Genomic DNA, 19,250 nt, shown 5'->3' with positions numbered 1-19,250 from the left:
GTTTCCACTTTGGGCTCTAACACTTCAGAGCACTGAGCATCTTCCTGCTCGGATCACTCCTCCGGGGGAGCCGCTGCAGGACTCCCACACGGAGCTGCCTGCTCCAGCATCCGCCTCTGATCCCACCGTGTCCGTGACGCTCCGTGGCCGAGTTTGCACGGTGAGTGGCGCACATCCTGCTCACCAGTGCGTGGAGCCACAGGCGTGCATGTCTGCGAGAGCTGCACAGGCTGCAGGCTCCAGTGCAGAAACCCCGGGGCTGTGCACTGACAGCGCCTCTCCGAGCACCGACGCGCTGCCCGCCGTGGAGAGGCCCGGATGTGAGGAGATCGATGCGTGTTTAAGTGTTGAAGCAGCGTTTAGAGCAAGGAAGCCCCGTTTGTTTCTCCTCAGGAGGAGTGAAAGTGAGAGGACGAGAGGAGGAGAGGAGGAGGAGGAGGAGGAGGAGGAGGGGATTCAGCACCATGGACAGCGTCAGAGACCAGGACGAGACTGGATCAGGGGACTCCAGCACCATGGACAGAGTCCACCACTAAGTTTACTTTCCCCCCGTTTACTGGACTTTATCTTTATTTAATATTCATAAAATTAAAGTAGAAAAGAGTCAAAACTTTAAATATTCCACAGATCACTCGCAGGATTTTAAAATCAACGCTTTACGCACTGATTACGCACTGATTACGCACTGATTACGCACTGATCTTCAACAGGAACCAGATTTTCTGATATCATTCATTGAGATTTTTAGTTTCTATTTAATCCTAATAATTGTTTGAAACATGCCAGTAACCCGGAGCACAGTTAGTGTTAAACTCTGACGGTGATCCACACATGCGCAGACTGCTCAGCTGAAGCCCCTCGGTAGACCAACCAGGTTAAGTGCCTTGCTCAGGGACTCCAAACTAAGTTATCTCATGGTTGAAGCCGAGAGGAGTAGAAATAATAACCCCACCCACATTCTCCCTCTCCGCTCCGTGGATTTGAACCACCCACTGCCCACTAACCGTGTCTAACCCACTCCACGCAGGGTGTGGAAGAGGAGCAGGGACACCCCGGCGTGCCCGGAGCAACTTGGACTCTCAGTCCTCCTTTAAATCCCTCCGTGACTGGGTACTACCTCCGCCACCACCACCTCCACCAGCAGCAGCAGCAGCAGCGCCGCTTCTTCATGTTGTGGTCGCTACTACGCATGCGCCCGGCATTGGAATTACTGCACTGGCGAGAATAAGTTGGAGCTCGTTTCTCTTCAGTAAAAGAAGAAGAAAAAACCTCTGGCAGAAGTATGGCGGTGTCCAGGAGAAGAGGGCTGAGGTGTTTCTGCGTGGGGCTGCTCCCCGTCCTCCTGTCCGCGGTGAGCGCGCAGAGGTAAGTGGATAAGGAAAGGAAAGGAGGAAGCTGCACTGTGAAGTGTCTCAGAGACGGCGTGGAAAATACTTGGTGCTCACTTTGGGCTCCGGGAAGGAGTGTGGCTCTAACCTGCTGTGCTCCTGCTCCTCTGTTTGTGTCTCAGCACCGGTCCCAACGACCCCAGCAACATGTCTGTGGTGAAGGAGACGGTGGACAGGCTGCTGAAGGGCTATGATATCCGACTCAGGCCAGATTTCGGAGGTAAATGAAGCTGTTTGTGTCACTCTCTGCTCCAGTTTGAGCCTTGTCAGCCGGGGTGGTGGTTCAGAGCGGGCTTCAGTGTTAAACCAGAGGGAAGTGGATGAGTTTGGCTCTGAAAGTGAGAAAACAGTCTCTGGCTGAAACAGCCGAGGCAAAATGTGCTGAAACAGCTCAGAGAGCCGAGCGTAGAGAGGCTGCTGTCTGCTCCGAGACGATCAGCTCGACCTCTTTTTATTTTACTGCGAATACATTCAGATAAAGTCATTTCTGCTGCAGCCTGACGCACATAAGAGCCTTTCCCAGCATGTTCCGGTCCAGGTGTTCCCTGCCAGGGGAGCATGTTCATGTCAGAGGCTTCATGATTAAATGTCAGCAACTTTTAGAGGAATTACCAGCACTTTCAGCGCTCAGCGGATCTAATCCACCGAAATGAACACTGTAAACTATCATCCGGCTGACAACTGCTGAATTCTCAAATCTCTGTTCCCCTCACGCACATTTCAGCCTCTGCCTCCATGTGTGTCACTGAGTCACTCTTTGTTTTGGTGTGTCCCTCCCAGGCCGTCCTGTCGGGGTGGGGATGAACATAGACATAGCCAGCATAGATATGGTGTCAGAAGTCAACATGGTAAGTAGGATCTGGTTGTTTTTCCTCTCAGTGAGCATGATGATGATGATGATGATGAAGAGCATGATGATGAGCTGGTAACTGATGCTGTGTGTGATGGTGACAGGGGGAGGACCCCTCACTCCTGGGGAACCCCCCTGATGTGGTTCCCCTGTCTCTGAGTGGATCTGATGTAAAGATCATCTCTGAGTCTGACACACGAACACACTCATCCTGGCAGAGACTGACACTGACATATGTGGGTTTTATGACTCTTTATTTCACACACACACATCTCTAACTCCACAGAATCACTCCTCAGAGTCAGAAAGAGTTCAGGGATCAGATCTTTGATGCTTGGACCTGATCTTGGGACCAGCTGGGCTCAGGATCCTCTCTCTCTGATCCGTGTCCCTGCGTTTGGAGCCTGATCGTTGTTGTTGAGGCTGGTTCGTCTGTGCTCTGTCAGTGACTCTGAGGGGAAGAAGTTGAGAGCTGAGGATGTGAGAAGTGCAGATCAAGTTTTGCTTCATACAAGTGCACCTCCTAGTGATGAGAAAGGAGAACTGCAGCTCAGTGTGGAGCAGAAACTCCAGCTGTATTTCATCATGAGGAAGGTGAGTGTTGGCGCTCTTACTGCCGTGGACAGGGTGAGCAGAGCTGATATTTATGGAAGGATGAGAGAGATGCTGATGTTTCTCTTCCTGTGTTTGACCTCCGCTGTGGGAGTGGGCTGTTTCTGCACACGCTCTCTCCACACACATGTGCTGCTGTTGTTGCTTAACCGTGATGTGAGTCATGTTGTGGTGTCGGGGAATGATTACATGCTGGAGTATTTTTGGCAGCAGCAGCCACAGGCTGTTCCTCGTGCTGTTGTCTTCGTGGCTCCTGGAGCCTCTGCTCCATGTGCAGGGAGCGGAGGAGAAAATAGATGCTCCCTATTTGCATGTAAATACACAGAGGACCTGCGTGTGGAAACGCTCATACATGAGCTGGATGGAGGAAGAGGCAAACAAACGCAGGGTGGAGGTCTGCAGAGGCCTCCACAGCAGCCGGGAGCCATGAGTGAAAGCAGGAGCCTGAAAGCTGCAGAGCCCTGTTTTCTTTTACCTTTGTGTTTGTGTTTGTGTTTGTGTTTGTGTTTGTGTTTGTGTTTGTGAGGAAGTGAACAAAAACTACACTCAGAATGATCTGACTGTTAAGCTAGCACCGTACAGAGTTAAAACCCAAACCCAACCAGGGTAGATGATAGATTTGATCTTCCTCAGAGCTAGACTGGTCTTCCCTGGGTCCACTGAGACAGTGCTAATCTTGTTCATGCTAACTTAACACAACTAAATGCATTTCCTCAAGTTCTGTACTTTAGTTTGATTTAGAAAAAAGTGAATCCATCATTTAGTCCACTTTGTCCTGGATCTGAAATCTTTTATGGTCCATTGAAGCTTATTTGTCCCACAGTGGGGAATTTACAGAGTAACAGGAACAAACAAGAAAGGATGAAGTGAAAAACATTACAATAGGTAAATATTGGAAAAAAATAATTTAGTAAAGAAAAAATATGTAAATATCAAGCACAACATCAAACTGGACAAAAATCTACTGAAAGAGGTGATATTTACAGTTAGCATACTTTTTGGTCCTATTATTTTAAAGTGAATGTATTTTTATTTGACCCCCTGTCCAGTGAGTTATGTTTCCAAAAAAGAGATTTATACAATAATGTTTATCACCAACTCCAAAAGTTTGATTTAGAGAAAATGATCCTGTTTCCTGGGCTAGATAAAGTCCTTAAAATCCTAAAAGTCTGATATGTTTATCTCAGATCTCAGAGCAACATTGGTTTTATTTCACACTTGGTTGAAAATAAGAAAAAAATGGTAAAAAGTGTTTTTACCACTTTCTTCCTGAATCAAATGTTCAGATGTGTTGTAACATGGAATAGCCCATTGAATAAAAGGGAGGGGGAGGACCCAAAACCATCATTACAGATTAAGACTTTGATGGATTTTGAAGCATGTGAAGTAAGATTTAGAAAAAAGAAATGCTTTCAGTTGAAGAGAACTTCATAAATCAGTTTTTAAGAGATGCTTTGGGGGCCCCTGGGGATCTTGGGGCCCCAGGCAGCTGCCTGTGTTTGCCTAATTGTAGCTACGCCCCTGCTGTGACTTTTTCTAGCTTCAGAAACAGAAATGTAAAATCTCACTGACCTGTGACCATGGCTGTCCTGGTATCATAGTTTCAGCTCATGATAGCTGCTGAAAAACAAACCATGGTGACCCTGTGAGCGTGCTGAGGTGACATCAGCGTCAGTGACCATCAGGTTAAACTAACCTGGTCAGCTCTGGGTCGTCTCTGGCTTCATATCCCTTTCCTCTGTCTATTCATCATTTTCTCTTTTTTGCAGTCACTGTTGTTACCGTATACCAGGGGTAGGAAACCGGGGGCACGGTGCCAGAGTCGGCTACTTATGTTGGCACTTAGAGAATAACTGTAATGAGACAGAGGACGAAATGAAAAAATAAAGTAAATAAAAAATATGATGTTATATTCTGTTTAATACTTAACAAGAACTTGAGCACACTATAAATGTTCTCTTGTAAAATTTTAACAAATCACTTTGAATAATAAATCTAAATTATTGATGCTACAATTGTGTGAACGTATCTTCCAAGTGCGTCACAGCAAATCTCCTGGGACGTCAGTCTGCTAGCTCGCAATCACATTTATATCGCGGCAAAACAGTGTTAGCAAAGTATGAAAACAAAGCAACACATTAAAAACTTTATGTCCTGTGAAAAACCAGGCAATAAAAGGAGATTTTTACTATTTCTCACTTCACAGATAAACATGGAAAACCATTCGAGGAGACTTTCTTATCGACTGTCAATGATTTTACGGAAGAAATAAGTTTTGGCACTTTGGGCATGAGTGGATTTGGAAGTGGCACGAGGCATGGGAAAGGTTGCCTACCTCTGTCGTATACTACAGCATCTGTTATGAATTTTGCCCCCAGTGCAGTCAGCCATGTTGGAGATTTTCCTGACAAATGATCAGAAAATAACTGGACCCAGGATCTAAACCAGGACAGGCAGACAGACCCGTTTCCCCTGCTTCCTGTAGCCTTTCAACGTCATTTCATAATAAGCCCGACCATCACCACGGGAATGATTGAAATCTCTCCTGCTTCCTGTTCAGATATTAGTAAAACTGGAGCATGCATGTTCTGGTCCATCTCAGGGCAGGCCTTCTCCTTTTTCTCATTCTTTGGGAAGTGGAAACCACTGTGAGGAACCACCACCGCCCCGACTGTAGAGCGCTCAGTGAGACAGTTTTACTGTGAGCTCATTGTTAGTAAAACACCAAAAATGCAACTAAGTAGATTTAATTTAACTAGCCTTACTATGGGCTCACAGAGCCTGAGAGCTCTGGTCACACGTTGCTCCAATTCAGTGGTTGCAGCAACTCTAACCTGACACATTCAGCTCTGCTGTTACTCTGCTCCACGCCATGAGACGGCGTCTGGATCACCTGTACCTTCGTATCAGTGGAGCTCAGAGCCAAAGTTCCCAAACTGTGAGAGTTTGTAGGAAGTATTGACTCAGTGTTGGTAAATATCAGAGAGCTGAGGCAGCAGGACGCTCTGAAGGTCGCTTCGCTTTGTTTCCTGCTCTGATCTGTGGCTCCAAACACCAAAACGACCGTGACTGGATCCCATCCTCATTTCCCCTGTTCGCAAAGAACATCAGGCCAGAGTGTGTGTCCACACACACACACACACACACACACACACACACACACACACACACACACACACACACACACACACACACACACACACACACACACACGCTGGCTAAACAAAGAGAACCCCACTCTCCTCTCCAACACACACAGCTTCTTTGATCATCCCAGGCTTTGTCAGGCCCCGCCCTCTGAGCGCCCTCCGAAAAACCTCTGAGCGGTCTCTGAAAAACCTCTGAGCGGTCTGTGATGTGAAGGGGGGCGGTCATTACCACCTGACCCACTGCAGCCCGGTGAAAATCAGAGGCCACATGTGTGCGTAATGGTTTCCTCCATCTTTGATCTGCTCCCCTTCTCCTAAGTGTAAGCACTTTCCAGGACAGCAGCTGGTGTCGGCGCTCTTTTCCATTTCCTCTGCCCCATCTGGCGCTCTGTCTGCCACTTACACGGGAACGGGAACCACCCTGGGTCTTTTCTTTTAAAGGAAGGATCCGGAGCGGGTGGAGGATAATGGAGAGATGTCACAGAGAGAGACGTATCCACGCCGTCCCATTAGCCATTATGGCAGCGAGCGCCGTCCGTGCCTCGGCGTGTATTAACAGAATATTCCTCTGTTCGCCCACCGCGGCTCCCTGTGGAGGGCCAGCGTTAAAAGCAGAGACACGGACCCACGGCAGCTCGGTGTATTATTTGATTTTACCAGAGGGGCCATTAAAATAAAGACCTGCAGAGAGGGTTGTCTTAAACCATCTGTTTTAGCACTTTGTTAGCCATGTCACAAAGCACAGACCCATTTAGAGACCACACGGGCCCCCAGCACGCTCCAGATGAGTCACCAAACTTAGTCTGCACGCCTCCCAGCCCGAGCGGCCCAGAGGACGCCGAGTCCTCTCCAGTTTCATCACGTAAGCACTCCTGTTGTCCAAACCCAGAGACCTGGACCGGAGCATCTACCAGGCCTGGATACAGAGCTGCTCCTCCTGGATCAGGGAGAAACGCAGCGATGGCTCCTCCTGGATCAGGGAGAAACGCAGCGATGGCTCCTCCTGGATCAGGGAGAAACACAGCGATGGCTCCTCCTGGATCAGGGAGGCTGTGAGGAGAAACGCAGCGATGGCTCCTCCTGCATCAGGGAGAAACGCAGCGATGGCTCCTCCTGGATCAGGGAGAAACACAGCGATGGCTCCTCCTGCATCAGGGAGGCTGTTAGGAGAAACGCAGCGATGGCTCCTCCTGCATCAGGGAGAAACGCAGCGATGGCTCCTCCTGGATCAGGGAGAAACACAGCGATGGCTCCTCCTGGATCAGGGAGGCTGTGAGGAGAAACGCAGCGATGGCTCCTCCTGCATCAGGGAGGCTGTGAGGAGAAACGCAGCGATGGCTCCTCCTGGATCAGGGAGGCTGTGAGGAGAAACGCAGCGATGGCTCCTCCTGGATCAGGGAGAAACACAGTGATGGCTCCTCCTGGATCAGGGAGGCTGTGAGGAGAAACGCAGCGTTTCGACCGTCAGGGTTCTGTGAGGATAACCAGGAGCTGGCGTCACTGAGTCATATATCATGCATAAAACTACATTACATGGCACTTAGGCCCCGAGCCAGACCCGCCATGAGGAGGCTGGTGTTCATTACATCCCCATGAAAGGTCACTTGTTCTCTGGGTGTCAGCGCGGCGTCCCCGAGCCTTCAGAGGTGAAGAGGCAGAAGATACGATTGTTCAACACCTAAGGGTCAAATTTTTCACCTCGCTGGCTGTGACGGGCAGAGAGACGGAGGGGTGAGGGCTGTGACATTAACACGCTCCCCGTGCAGGGCCAGGAGCAGGAGCAGGAGCAGGGCCAGGAGCAGGGCCAGGAGCAGGAGCAGGAGCAGGGGCAGGAGCAGGGGCAGGAGCAGGAGCAGGAGCAGGAGCAGGAGCAGGGCCAGGAGCAGGGCCAGGAGCAGGGCCAGGAGCAGGACCAGGAGCAGGACCAGGGCCAGGAGCAGGGCTCAGCGTTGGAGGGAAGGTCGTGTTCCTGCGTCACTCAGAGGTGGACGCAGACGCAGACACGCTGATCACATGTCAGAGCCCAAGGGGAGGGGCTCTGCAGGACTTAACCCAGACTCTGGTCCAGGAAAGACCGGATCAGTCTGAGCATGAGGAGGTTTGGTTCACTCCTCCTGGTCTGCAGAAACGCTCCTCTTTGCTCCTTCTCTGATGCCATTTCAGACCCAACATTTGCTTTCCTCTGAGCTCAGCTCTCCAATCCTGAGCCAACAGTTTTCACAGGGGGAGAAAAGCTCCCATGAAGGATGAACTCCAGTTTTTATCCTCCTCCAAAAGGCAGAAATACCATTATTGATGCTCAGAAAGGTCAAGGGGAGCTTATTGATTGTTGAAGAGGGAGTCCCCTCCTCCTCCTCCTCCCCCTGCTCCTCCTCCTCCTCCTCCTCCTGCTCCTCGTTTTAGTGCCCAGTTATTTCCTCTTCCAAGAATAAGATAGCATATCTCTGATGGGACGTCTCCCGTCAGTGCAGAGGATTCCAGTGAAAACTGCAGCATCTATTAAGCAGACGTCAGGCTGTATAATGGATGCTGGCAGAAAGGCCGGAGATTACTGCTGGGCAGACCATCATAAAGGAGAGAAGGAGGGAGGAGGAGCACTTATGTGGTATTGGGTTGTATCTCATCCAGACCTGAGAGCTCTGAAATGATATTAAAGTCTGTGTGTGTGTGTGTGTGTGTGTGTGTGTGTGTGTGTGTGTGTGTGTGTGTGTGTGTGTGTCTACGTCTTCCCTCTCTGCTGATGTGGGCAGGACTGAGGGTTGATGAGCAGCCAAATGAGAAGTTAACGTCACGTCAGGAGATTTCTGTGCTCAGAAAATGACATTTACATAATGTCAGAGTGTGTAACGGCAGGAAAACACGGCTCTAATCAGCCCATTGTGGTGTTAATGATACTTATCCAAAGATGACTCAAACAGTGTAATTATCCTTTAAATTAAGGAACACACACTGATGTGACATCGCTGATTCCTCCAGTCACTCCAAACACACTTTCTCAGCTGCATCACACAGAAAACTACAGCAGACAGGATCACTGCAGGCTCTGTCAAGCTCTCAGATCATCTTCAAACCTGGGCCGTGGAGCCTGCACCGTGGAGCCTGCACCGTGGAGCCTGTGCCGTGGAGCCTGCGCTGTGGAGCCTGGGCCCTGGAGCCTGCTCCTGGCCCTGCTCCTGGCCCTGCACCGTGGAGCCTGTGCCGTGGAGCCTGAGCTGTGGAGCCTGCACCGTGGAGCCTGCACCGTGGAGCCTGTGCCGTGGAGCCTGAGCCGTGGAGTCTGAGCCGTGGAGCCTGCACTGTGGAGCCTGAGCCGTGGAGCCTGCACCGTGGAGCCTGAGCCGTGGAGTCTGAGCTGTGGAGCCCTACCCGTCACTCATGAGGGTGAAGAGGCAGCGTGTGAAGTTTCACAGACTGCAGCACATTGTGACGGGGAATAAATAAAAGGAGTAATGTGTGAGGCTCAATTAAAAGGTGTGAATTCACGGAGCCACAGTCGAGCTATTTAAGCCGTCTGAAGTCTATCTTTAAAACTCATCAGGAGCTAATGAGCAGACGGGGATTGGCCTGAGTCCCAGGATGAAACCACGGAGAGGAAGTGTTAAATAATGGACGGAGAGTTGGTGTAGTGAGCAGAGAGGGGCCATCGCTTTGGATCAGATGATACACACCAAAGATGAGCTGCTCGGGCCTTAACCTGACTGAAACAGTTTTTCCTTACACTCAGGATGAGACCTTTCAAAGAGGACTTCCTGTAGTCCTTTAAGAGTCCTTTAAGAGTCCTTTAAGAGTCCTTTAGGAGTCCTTTAAGAGTCCTTCAGTGTCCCGGCCTCCTGGTATCAAAGTGGAATCAACCAGTCCCTACTTAAACCTTTCCTGACCGTCGTACTTTGTTTTTATTGATGCTATAGTTTTAGCAGTGATGGAAATGGATGTGTGTATTCTGTGTTTAGGTGTGTGTGTGTGTGTGTGTGTGTGTGTCAGGGTAAACAGGAAGCAGCGTTACCTCTGAGTGTTTTAACATCCAAACACAGATGAGTCTCCTGGATGGAGCCAAGCGCTGCTCCTGATGCTGAACGCAGGTGAATCTTTATCATGATGTGTTTTTAAAGGGTCAATCAAACACACCCTCCATGTTTTTTTGTTCCTACACACAGTCATCAGCCTAATCCTCCACCAGCCACCAGCCGTGTTTTTACAAACAGGTATTTCTGTGTAGCTACCAGGAAAAGTTGCTGTTCAGGTTACATAACAGCCAGAGTAAACCTGACCCGGCTCAGAGAGTCTGATGGAGGACTGGAGGGTCTGAGATGCTGTCAGACTCTGGTGTCATTGGTTCGTCTTTGCTGCTTCAGGTGTGCCATCTTTGTTGTGAGGCGGTGTCGTTAAAAACCTCTTCTTAATGAATCTCCTTAATGAACCGTTAGTGTTTCTGCAGCAGACGTCTCTGTTCAGATTTCTTTATTTCCTCACCTGAGGAGAAACAGCCTGACGGAGCTGACTGTGAGCGTGTTTCCAAACTGTCACATCCAGACGACGCTCAGCACCATCAGCGTTCATGTTGGATCCTCCTCCTGGCCACCTGCTGAAACTAAACCCATGATTTCTCTAATTTAAGTCTTCTTTTCCCGCTCATGAAGTCCTAAAGGACATAAACGTCTCGTTATCAGCTCAGCGCGGCGCTCTGTTCAGCAGGAAGTCGTCTCTGTCAGAGTGTGATGGGGCAGGTGGTGCTGGCTGTCTGAGTCACAGTGTTTGGTTTTACATTAGCTTCATGCTAACGCCGGATCAAAGTGGACCAGGACAGTCCAGGTGGGTCATAAACTGCAGGATGAGCTCTGTGGGGTCACGGTTCGATTCAGTATTTTCATGTTTTCGTGTTTGTTGATATATCTGAAAGTAGCTCTTCCTTTCCACGAGGAACTTCCTGTTTGGGTTGATTTGGTGCCCTCTGTTGATGAAGTGATGCCACTCATTTCTGAGCTGATTGTGTCCTGTGGGCGTGTTTCTTTCTTCTACTTCAGAGCGTTTGATTGGTCGAGGCAGCGAGGGGGCAAAATGATCCTGGGACTGGGAATCGACTCAGTGACGTGTGTGTTGATAAGAGGTAACTGCTCTGATACATGGGGCGCCTGCTCCACCAGCTGAGCCAAACCTGCTCCCTGCATCGGTCATTACTTATTAAATTAAAGAAAAAAAAAAAAAAAAAGAAGGTCAGCCTGCTTAATTTTCACACTCAATGTGTCACTTTTTATTTATTTATTTATTTACAGCAGCTGAACTGTCTCTCATCACCCCAAATCTTCAGGATCTGTTCCTCTTTGGGGAGATGGAGAAATTCAGGACAGAAATTTGTAGAGTTGGGGAAAAATATGTCTTTAAAATTTGTATAATTTTATTATTATGAAATATTCTCTATTAAAGCTCCCATGTCCTGCTCCTTTCCTCAGTTTAATCTGGATCATTGATGTCTTCATGAAATGGTAGTAACATGTTTTGGTCCAAAAAGCCAATAAATCAAGCACAGCAGCATTGTTTCCAGGCTCTCATAGCCCCTCTGTTCAGAACGCTCTGATTTAGTGGGCGTGGCCTTCATATGTAAATGAGCCACAGCTGATACCGCCCCGCTCTTCCACGTCACTGAGAGCGGCGCCACGAGCTCCGAGTGCACAATGTTTAGAAAACAGAGAAGCTGGTTTACCGTAACATTACAGGCTAAAACAACAGGCTAACTGCAGCTAAAGTTAGCATCCTGAAGCTAACACAGAGACAGGGGGGACACTGAGGAAAAGCTCTTCCATCTGCTCCACAGCACACAGCATTTAAAATACTCACATTTCCAGGGTCCCAGGTTTGTTGGAGGATGGTTGGTAATGCGCCTGGATTCAGGACCAGTCTATTGGCTAGCCCTCTGTTGGACTGTCCAAAGTTGGAAAAGCAGTCGGCCGTGAAGTGACTAGCACACACATGCTCAGTTTTACTGAGTGTAGCTGGAACATTTCCTGATAAATGAACTCTAGACACTTAGTCTGTCTTCTTCTGAGATGGGACGCTTGAGCATGGAGCTATGTGGCTGTTTACAGACAAAAACAGAGCAGTGATGGAGTGGGCGGGGAGGGGGTTCGGGGGTACCAATCAGGTCAGACTTGCTCCTGATTGGTCAAAAAAGGGAATCCCTGACGTCGGTAAACCCCCAAAATCCAAACAGCTGGTTTTAGGTCAGGATTTTACATTAACAAGCTCTACTAAGAACAGGTTTGGTCATTAAATATCACATTTTGTGGGCTGGGAGGAAAGACAAAGACCCACACATTTCACTAAAAGACATAATAAAGGGATTTTTGCAGAATATGGGACCTTTAAAGTAAATCAATGAGTCCAAAAATCTGGAGTTAAAAACATGTTATATAAGGTTTTTGATGGTATATAATAACTCTAAATGTGTGCTGAGTGTAAAACAAACAGATGAATACTAATTTTTAATCTATAATAATACAAAACACCCAGAGCTTGTTTCACTCAGGTTAAATCATCCTACTTCCTCTAACCTGACGCTCAGTCTGATCTTCATCAAGCTGTCTTCACCGTGTCTACCTGCATACCTGCACTGAGTTGCTGCCGTGTGATTGGCTGATTGGATATTGGTGTTAACGAGCAGCTGATTGAGTGGCTGCTGAGTGAAGGAGCTGGTGTTAATCAGTTCAGGAGAACAGCTCTGCCGTTAGGAACCAGTCGGTAAGAAGTCAGTGAATGAACCACAGTGACTGTTGGTCTGTTTCATAACGGGCTGAAACTCCTCGCTGCAGCGCTCATTCAGCTGGTCTGGATTTTCTGCCGTGCAGCGAGCAGCGCTGGATGTAGGTCATCATGGGACAGTAACAGAGCTCCCATAGTTCCCAGTGACCCCAGCCCAGACTGTGGAGGGATGAGATGTGACCTTTGAACTCATCACGGTCCCAAAGACTAACTTTGATCCCAGCTGACCTGACAGTCAAACATCAGAGTTTAAACCTATAGACACGCAACGCTGGATTATAACAAAGTATTTTTAGAGGGAGATTATTTTTTGGATTTCTAGGTCTTTATATTTTTGGCTTTCAGCTCTGCAGCTTTGTTTTGCTGTAATGTGATATTTCTTTCACGTAGCCCTGCCTCCTCCACGTACAGCAGCACTCACCAACCTTTCCATCACACAGGACGAAGGAGGAGCACACAGCTGCACGTGGAGATTACTCTCAGATACAGGAACGACAGCACGCCCATGTAGAGGAGAGTCACAGGGGGAGCAGTGGATAAAACGTTAGAGGAGTGCTGAAACAAGCCTGCATTATTCATGACGGAGGTTTAGATACACGGGCCTCCCTGAAGACTCCCATAATCCATTTAGATTACATTCATTCGCCACTTCAGCGCAGGGACGGGACATGCATGGAGCAGGAGCGCTGCGTGCTAAAAACAGGACTGACAGAGTGAGCAGGAGCTCGGTGTTTGCTCATCAGAGGAGGTGAATAATCCACGGGAGTGATGATGAGAGTGTTGGTGATGCTTCGTGGAGAAAACAGGAAATAAACTGTTTTTTTATATCTTGTTCTTTAAGAAGACAGAGACGCCCAGAGAGGAAGGTGGATAAATATCTTTAAGCGTTTTACAGCCGGCCTCACACTGTACAGGAAGAAGATCACACATTAGATCAGTGCTCGTCTCCTTCACTTGTCTCCTTCGCTCGTCTCCTTTGCTCGTCTCCATCGCTGAATCCTGATCAGCTCACGTACCAACAGCCGTTGCTCTTTCTGTGCACTCGGCCACGGGACCTGACATTTCGTTGTGAGCGCTCCACGACACTCACTCCTGAAATAAATAAGAGAGGCTGTGCTCCAACGCAGCACGTGGAGTTTCAGACAGTGAGTCAGACTCATTTCACAGAGTTATTATCACAGCAACACGCGGCAGAAAGAGCCTCGCTGGGTTAAAACTGCATGTCAGTAACACTTTTTCAACTCTCCACATTTTCAGCAGTGTTGATTTGATCCATTTTCCGTTTTCCCCCAACTGTCCCTCTGGTTTGGTGAGACACAGAGTCCCACAAACAGAGAAAGACCCTGACGGCTGTGGTAGACGCGTCCTGCTGTCTGTGAGAGGCTGACCCTGTGAGAAGATAGCCAACTGAATCACTGAATGACTCCTGATTAAACCAGTTAGTTCGCTGTAAAAAAAAAACGTGGGTTTCACTTCTTTAACCTTAAAACTCTTATGAAACTGGTCTTACCCCCATCAACAGCTGCCTTCAAGACCAACCATCAGGATTCACCCTGGTTTCTCTGTCCTATGACGGATAAATCACCATGGTAACCACGCTGAGCGGCCAACCTGCCTCAGAGCAGGCTGAGATCTGGATCAGAGACCAGCAAGTATAAAAGCTCCTCCTCCTGACCAATCAGCTCTCAGAAAATGAGCAGATCATTGGAGGAGCTTGATTTTAGGGATGGATGAAATACTTTTGGTGACATCCTGTAATAACTGTCTGCTCCTCCAGGGTGAAGGCGGGTCTCTCCTGTTTCTCCTTGTTGCTGATTGGTCAGACACTGTAAACTCCGCCCCTCGTATGTGAGTGCTCACTGATCAAGACTGGCTTCACTCACTGAGTTGGTATCCAGCTTCGTAGTACCGTGGATTTCTGGTTAAGTCAATCCAGAGATCCTGGATACCTTAACCTCGTGTTGTAGTCCAGGTTCCTGATGTTAGCATTGCTAGCATACATCAAACTTCCACCAGATCCACGTCTGATCCATCAGCTTGGTTTGATTCAGATCTTTCCTCCTCTTTAGCCAGCAGCAGCCGGCTGTGTTGTCAGGAAACCATCTGTCTGCTGCTCAGATGATGATGATGATGTTTCAGCAGTCAGAAGTACAAGGTTGATGCTTTAGGAGGTTACAGTAACTGGTCTTTGGGGCGGACAGTTCTCCTTCCTGCACCATTTCAACAACATGTGTCATCTTTACCTGAGAGAGGAACACCACTGCATGTGGAAACTCAGAGCAAAGTCATCCATATATGGACGACATACGAAGAAGAGTGAGTGTACGATAGCTGTGAGCTAACCCTCAGGTAGAAACAGGGGTAATATCAGTGTCACAGGTGTGGCTGACTACATCAGACTGGGACCAGAGCAGCAGGAGAAGAGCAGCAGGTGAGGAGCTGAGCATGTCAGAGACGGAGGCTTCCAGAGACGGGGAAACGAGGATGAGCACGAGGCAGATGAAGGGCGGGGATGTAGACAGAGCAGCTGTCATCGTGACGAGATTACTACAGGTTTTTGTGCAGTCAAAATCTCATAAGCTGTGTGTACAAAGATGTCTGGGTAAACGGCGTCTGGAGCATTGTTGTTATTTCTGCTCTGGATGCAGACGTCTCTCTACATGTTGTGGGTGGATTGTTCCAACGTTTCTGCAGAGACCCAAACTTTGAGCCTGCTGATGCTCAGACTTTTCCTGTCATTCCTGTCACACCCAGGTCTTAGGTCTGTTTGTTTAAGCTATATAAACATGATCTGATGCTGACACACTTTGTTTGATTTTAAAAATCATCAGATCTTTTAACGTGGATTCAGTTCACGACTTCCTGTCACGCTTGGTCTGCTTCCTGCAAACTGATGCATCTTTGCTCTGGCATAAGGAGAAAGTGGAAGTGGAAGCGTTGTGATTCAGAGAGCTCCAGCCAAGACGTGACGGCGTGAAGCCGACATGAGCCGACACGTCTGAATATAACCTGTCAGATCTGATGATGTGATGGAGCCAAGATACGGCGTGTTTTTCATCGTAGAGGTCAGAAAGCCCATCAGTCAGAAAACCAGGAGGCTAGTTAGTCAGGGAGCCCATCCATCCATCCTTCCATCATCCATCCATCATCCATCCATCCATCCATCCATCATCCATCCATCATCCATCCATCATTCATCCATCATTCATCCATCCATCCATCCTTCCATCCATACATTCATCCATCCATCAATCCAACCATTCATCCATCCATCATCCATCCATCATTCATCCATCCATCCATCCTTCCATCCATCCATTCATCCATCCATCCATCCATCCATCCATCCATCCTTCCATCCAACCATTCATCCATCCATCCATCCATCCATCCATCATCCATCCATCCATCCATCCATCCATCCATCCATTCATCCATCCATCCATCCATCCATCATCCATCCATCATCCATCCATCATTCATCCATCATTCATCCATCATTCATCCATCCATCCTTCCATCCATCCATTCATCCATCCATCAATCCAACCATTCATCCATCCATCATCCATCCATCATCCATCCATCATTCATCCATCATCCATCCTTCCATCCATCCATCCATCCATCCATCCATCCATCCATCCATCCTTCCATTCATCCATCCATCCATCCATCCATCCATCCATCCATCCATCCGTCCATCCATCATCCATCCATCCATCCATCCATCCATCCATTATCAATCCATCATCCATCCATCCATCCATCATTAGTCCATCCATCCATCCATCCATCCATCCATTATCAATCCATCATCCATCCATTCATCCATCCATCCATCCATCCATTCATCCATCCATCCATCCATCCATCCATCCATCAAACCATCCATCCATCCATCCATCCATCCATCCATCCATCCATTATCAATCCATCATCAATCCATCATTCATCCATCCATCCATCCATCCATCCATTAATCCATCCATCCATCATCCATCCATCCATCCATCCATCCATCCATCCATCCATCCATCCATCTATCCATCCATCCATTCATCCATCCATCCATCCATCCATTAATCCATCCATCCATCCATCCATCCATCCATTAATCCATCCATCCATCCATCCATCCATCCATCCATCCATCCATCCATCCATCCATTCATCCATCCATCCATCCATCCATGATTCATCCATCCATCCATCCATCCACAGAGACCAGTGGCCCCTGTCTGCAGCTGTTTTCTCCAGGAGGATACTGATGTGTTCCTAGGCCAGTCCATGGTGTCCTGGGTCTACCAGGGGTCTCCTCCCAGCTGGACGTGCCCAAAACTCCTCCCCAAGGAGGCGTTGGGGAGGTGTTGGGGAGGTGTATGGGAGGCGTCCTCACCAGATCCCTGATGCCTTCTGTCTAAACTCCCTCTTAACCACCACAGACAGGTGTAACGTCTGCCTCTGTAAGTGTCATTCCTCATGCTGTTTGTGGCACGTTAGGATAGTTTCCTGTCTGTCGGTTCATCAGGCGTCACTGATCACAGGGGTCCCCACTGTGGATGACCACTGAAAAAGTAGTGAAAGCAGTGACTGAACTTGTTTCCATCAGTGCAGAAAGCACTCTGCTTTGTGCTCCTTCTTTCTTTCAGTTAGCCGTCAGAGGAGGCTGAACCACTCTGTGCCTCTGGTCTGGATTCATCAAACAGGCTGTTTTATGTGAAAGCAGTTTTAAAGAAGCTCTAAAAAAAGACAACATTTGGGAAAACTTTATATAACTGAGGACTGAGTTGTGACGTGGCTGTGAGAGCCTCCTCTCTGACGCTGGTCGTCCTCACTCAGAGCCTGCAGCCACGCTTTGTTGTCGTGGAGTGATTCCCGGTGTGTTTGATCAGGGTCCTCTGCCTGCTCCACCTCCTGATTTAACTCCTCTTTGTGTTTTTAAGAAAAATCAGGGTCCTCTGCCTGCTCCACCTCCTGATTTAACTCCTCTTTGTGTTCTTAAGAATAATCTGCAACATGACACATTAATGAACAGCATGACGCAGATCAACACAGAACAAACACACATGCGTCACAGAGCACCGGCGTCAGCTCGGTCTCTGCAGCTCGGTCTCTGCAGCTCAGTCTCTGCAGCTCAGTCTCTGCAGCTCAGTCTCTGCAGCTCAGTCTCTGCAGCTCAGTCTCTGCAGCTCGGTCTCTGCAGCTCTGTCTCTGCAGCTCAGTCTCTGCAGCTCAGTCTCTGCAGCTCAGTCTCTGCAGCTCAGTCTCTGCAGCTCGGTCTCTGCAGCTCAGTCTCTGCAGCTCGGTCTCTGCAGCTCCGTCTCTGCAGCTCAGTCTCTGCAGCTCGTTTCCTGCAGCTCGGTCTCTGCAGCTCGGTCTCTGCAGCTCAGTCTCTGCAGCTCGGTCTCTGCAGCTCGGTCTCTGCAGCTCGGTCTCTGCAGCTCGTTTCCTGCAGCTGTGTCTCTGTGAATCAGCAGCGTCCTGTTTTCTGTCAGTGGGCAGAGCGTGGGGAATTGACAGCATATTGATACGCTGCCAGTGGCTTATTGCAGGGCACTGATTTCCACACCTGTCCCACATCAAGCTGCTGTTATTCCCCTGCTGCAGTCACTCATCCCTCTGATTCCCCTCCTCCTCCTCCTCCTCCTCCTCCTCCTCCTCCCTCTGCTGCTCCCTGGTCTTTTTTTTGCCACGTTCGTGTTTTCCCTGCCTGTGTGTTAATGACACAGGGCTTGGGCCCTGCTGCAGGGGGATTACACAGAGTTACAAATCGAAGTGGGTTAATCGGCCGGCCTACCATTTCTGGAAGCATCTCTCAGTTCACTGGCCCCACTGCTCTATTTGTTTGTGTGCCGTTGCTTACAGTTTGGTTTGATCCTGGTGGTGAAAACCCCACTAATCACATTTTCTAAAGTCCACATGAACTGTGCTCCACCAGCAGCAGGGTAAACATGCAACAGCACAGTTTTCAGAGCATGAGCAGACACGCTTTCTGCCTTTCAGCTCAGACTCATCATAAAAACTGAAACTGGGCTAAATTCATGGGTTCATTCTTTTTTTTTTTTTTGAGATTACAAATCCTCACACAACGCATCGCTTTACAAGTTGTACGATTTTGCTCCCTGATAATACAGAAACAAGAAGACCTGAACAAAAAGATGCAGACGCAAAATTACACCACTGTTAGCTAGCTCGTTAGCTAGCTCGTTTGAAGCTAATGTGTATTTTTGGTACAGTTCATAGATATGTAAACAGATGTAGAGCATGTACTCAGTGTAGATGAGCTTACGCAGAATGCCGCAGGGCTTCAAATAGCGCCATCTGTTGGATGTTTTACTTCTTCAACAAGCCACAGAGATCTACCCTACACTCAGAAAGTTTGTTAGTCAGAAAATCAAAAGGCCCATCAGTTAGAAAATTTGTTTGAGAAAGCTGATATTCTAACCTTAAAACTACTTTTCTGACTAATGTGCCTTTTGTTTTTCTGACTACCAG

The 19,250-nt window shown here is 48.5% G+C and overlaps 1 protein-coding gene across 1 annotated transcript in view; it reads left to right on the top strand.

Moving 5' to 3' along the window:
- Positions 1–660: 660 nt before the first annotated feature.
- Positions 661–19,250, top strand: part of gabrb2b (gamma-aminobutyric acid type A receptor subunit beta2b) — an 84,079-nt gene continuing 65,489 nt past the window's right edge. Inside the window, exons 1-3 of the mRNA XM_074672069.1 lie at positions 661–1,365; positions 1,511–1,608; positions 2,169–2,236. Of these exons, the coding sequence (XP_074528170.1) occupies positions 1,283–1,365; positions 1,511–1,608; positions 2,169–2,236 (249 nt within the window). The 5' untranslated portion in view covers positions 661–1,282. The remainder of the gene's footprint in view (positions 1,366–1,510; positions 1,609–2,168; positions 2,237–19,250) is intronic.

The sequence above is a fragment of the Halichoeres trimaculatus genome, unplaced genomic scaffold (genome assembly GCF_033239565.1).
Source record: "Halichoeres trimaculatus isolate MK-OKI-2021-1 unplaced genomic scaffold, fHalTri1.1 fHalTri1_scaffold_6, whole genome shotgun sequence".
NCBI classification, from domain to species: Eukaryota; Metazoa; Chordata; class Actinopteri; order Labriformes; family Labridae; genus Halichoeres; species Halichoeres trimaculatus.
This window is presented reverse-complemented; position numbering and strand designations above follow the sequence as displayed.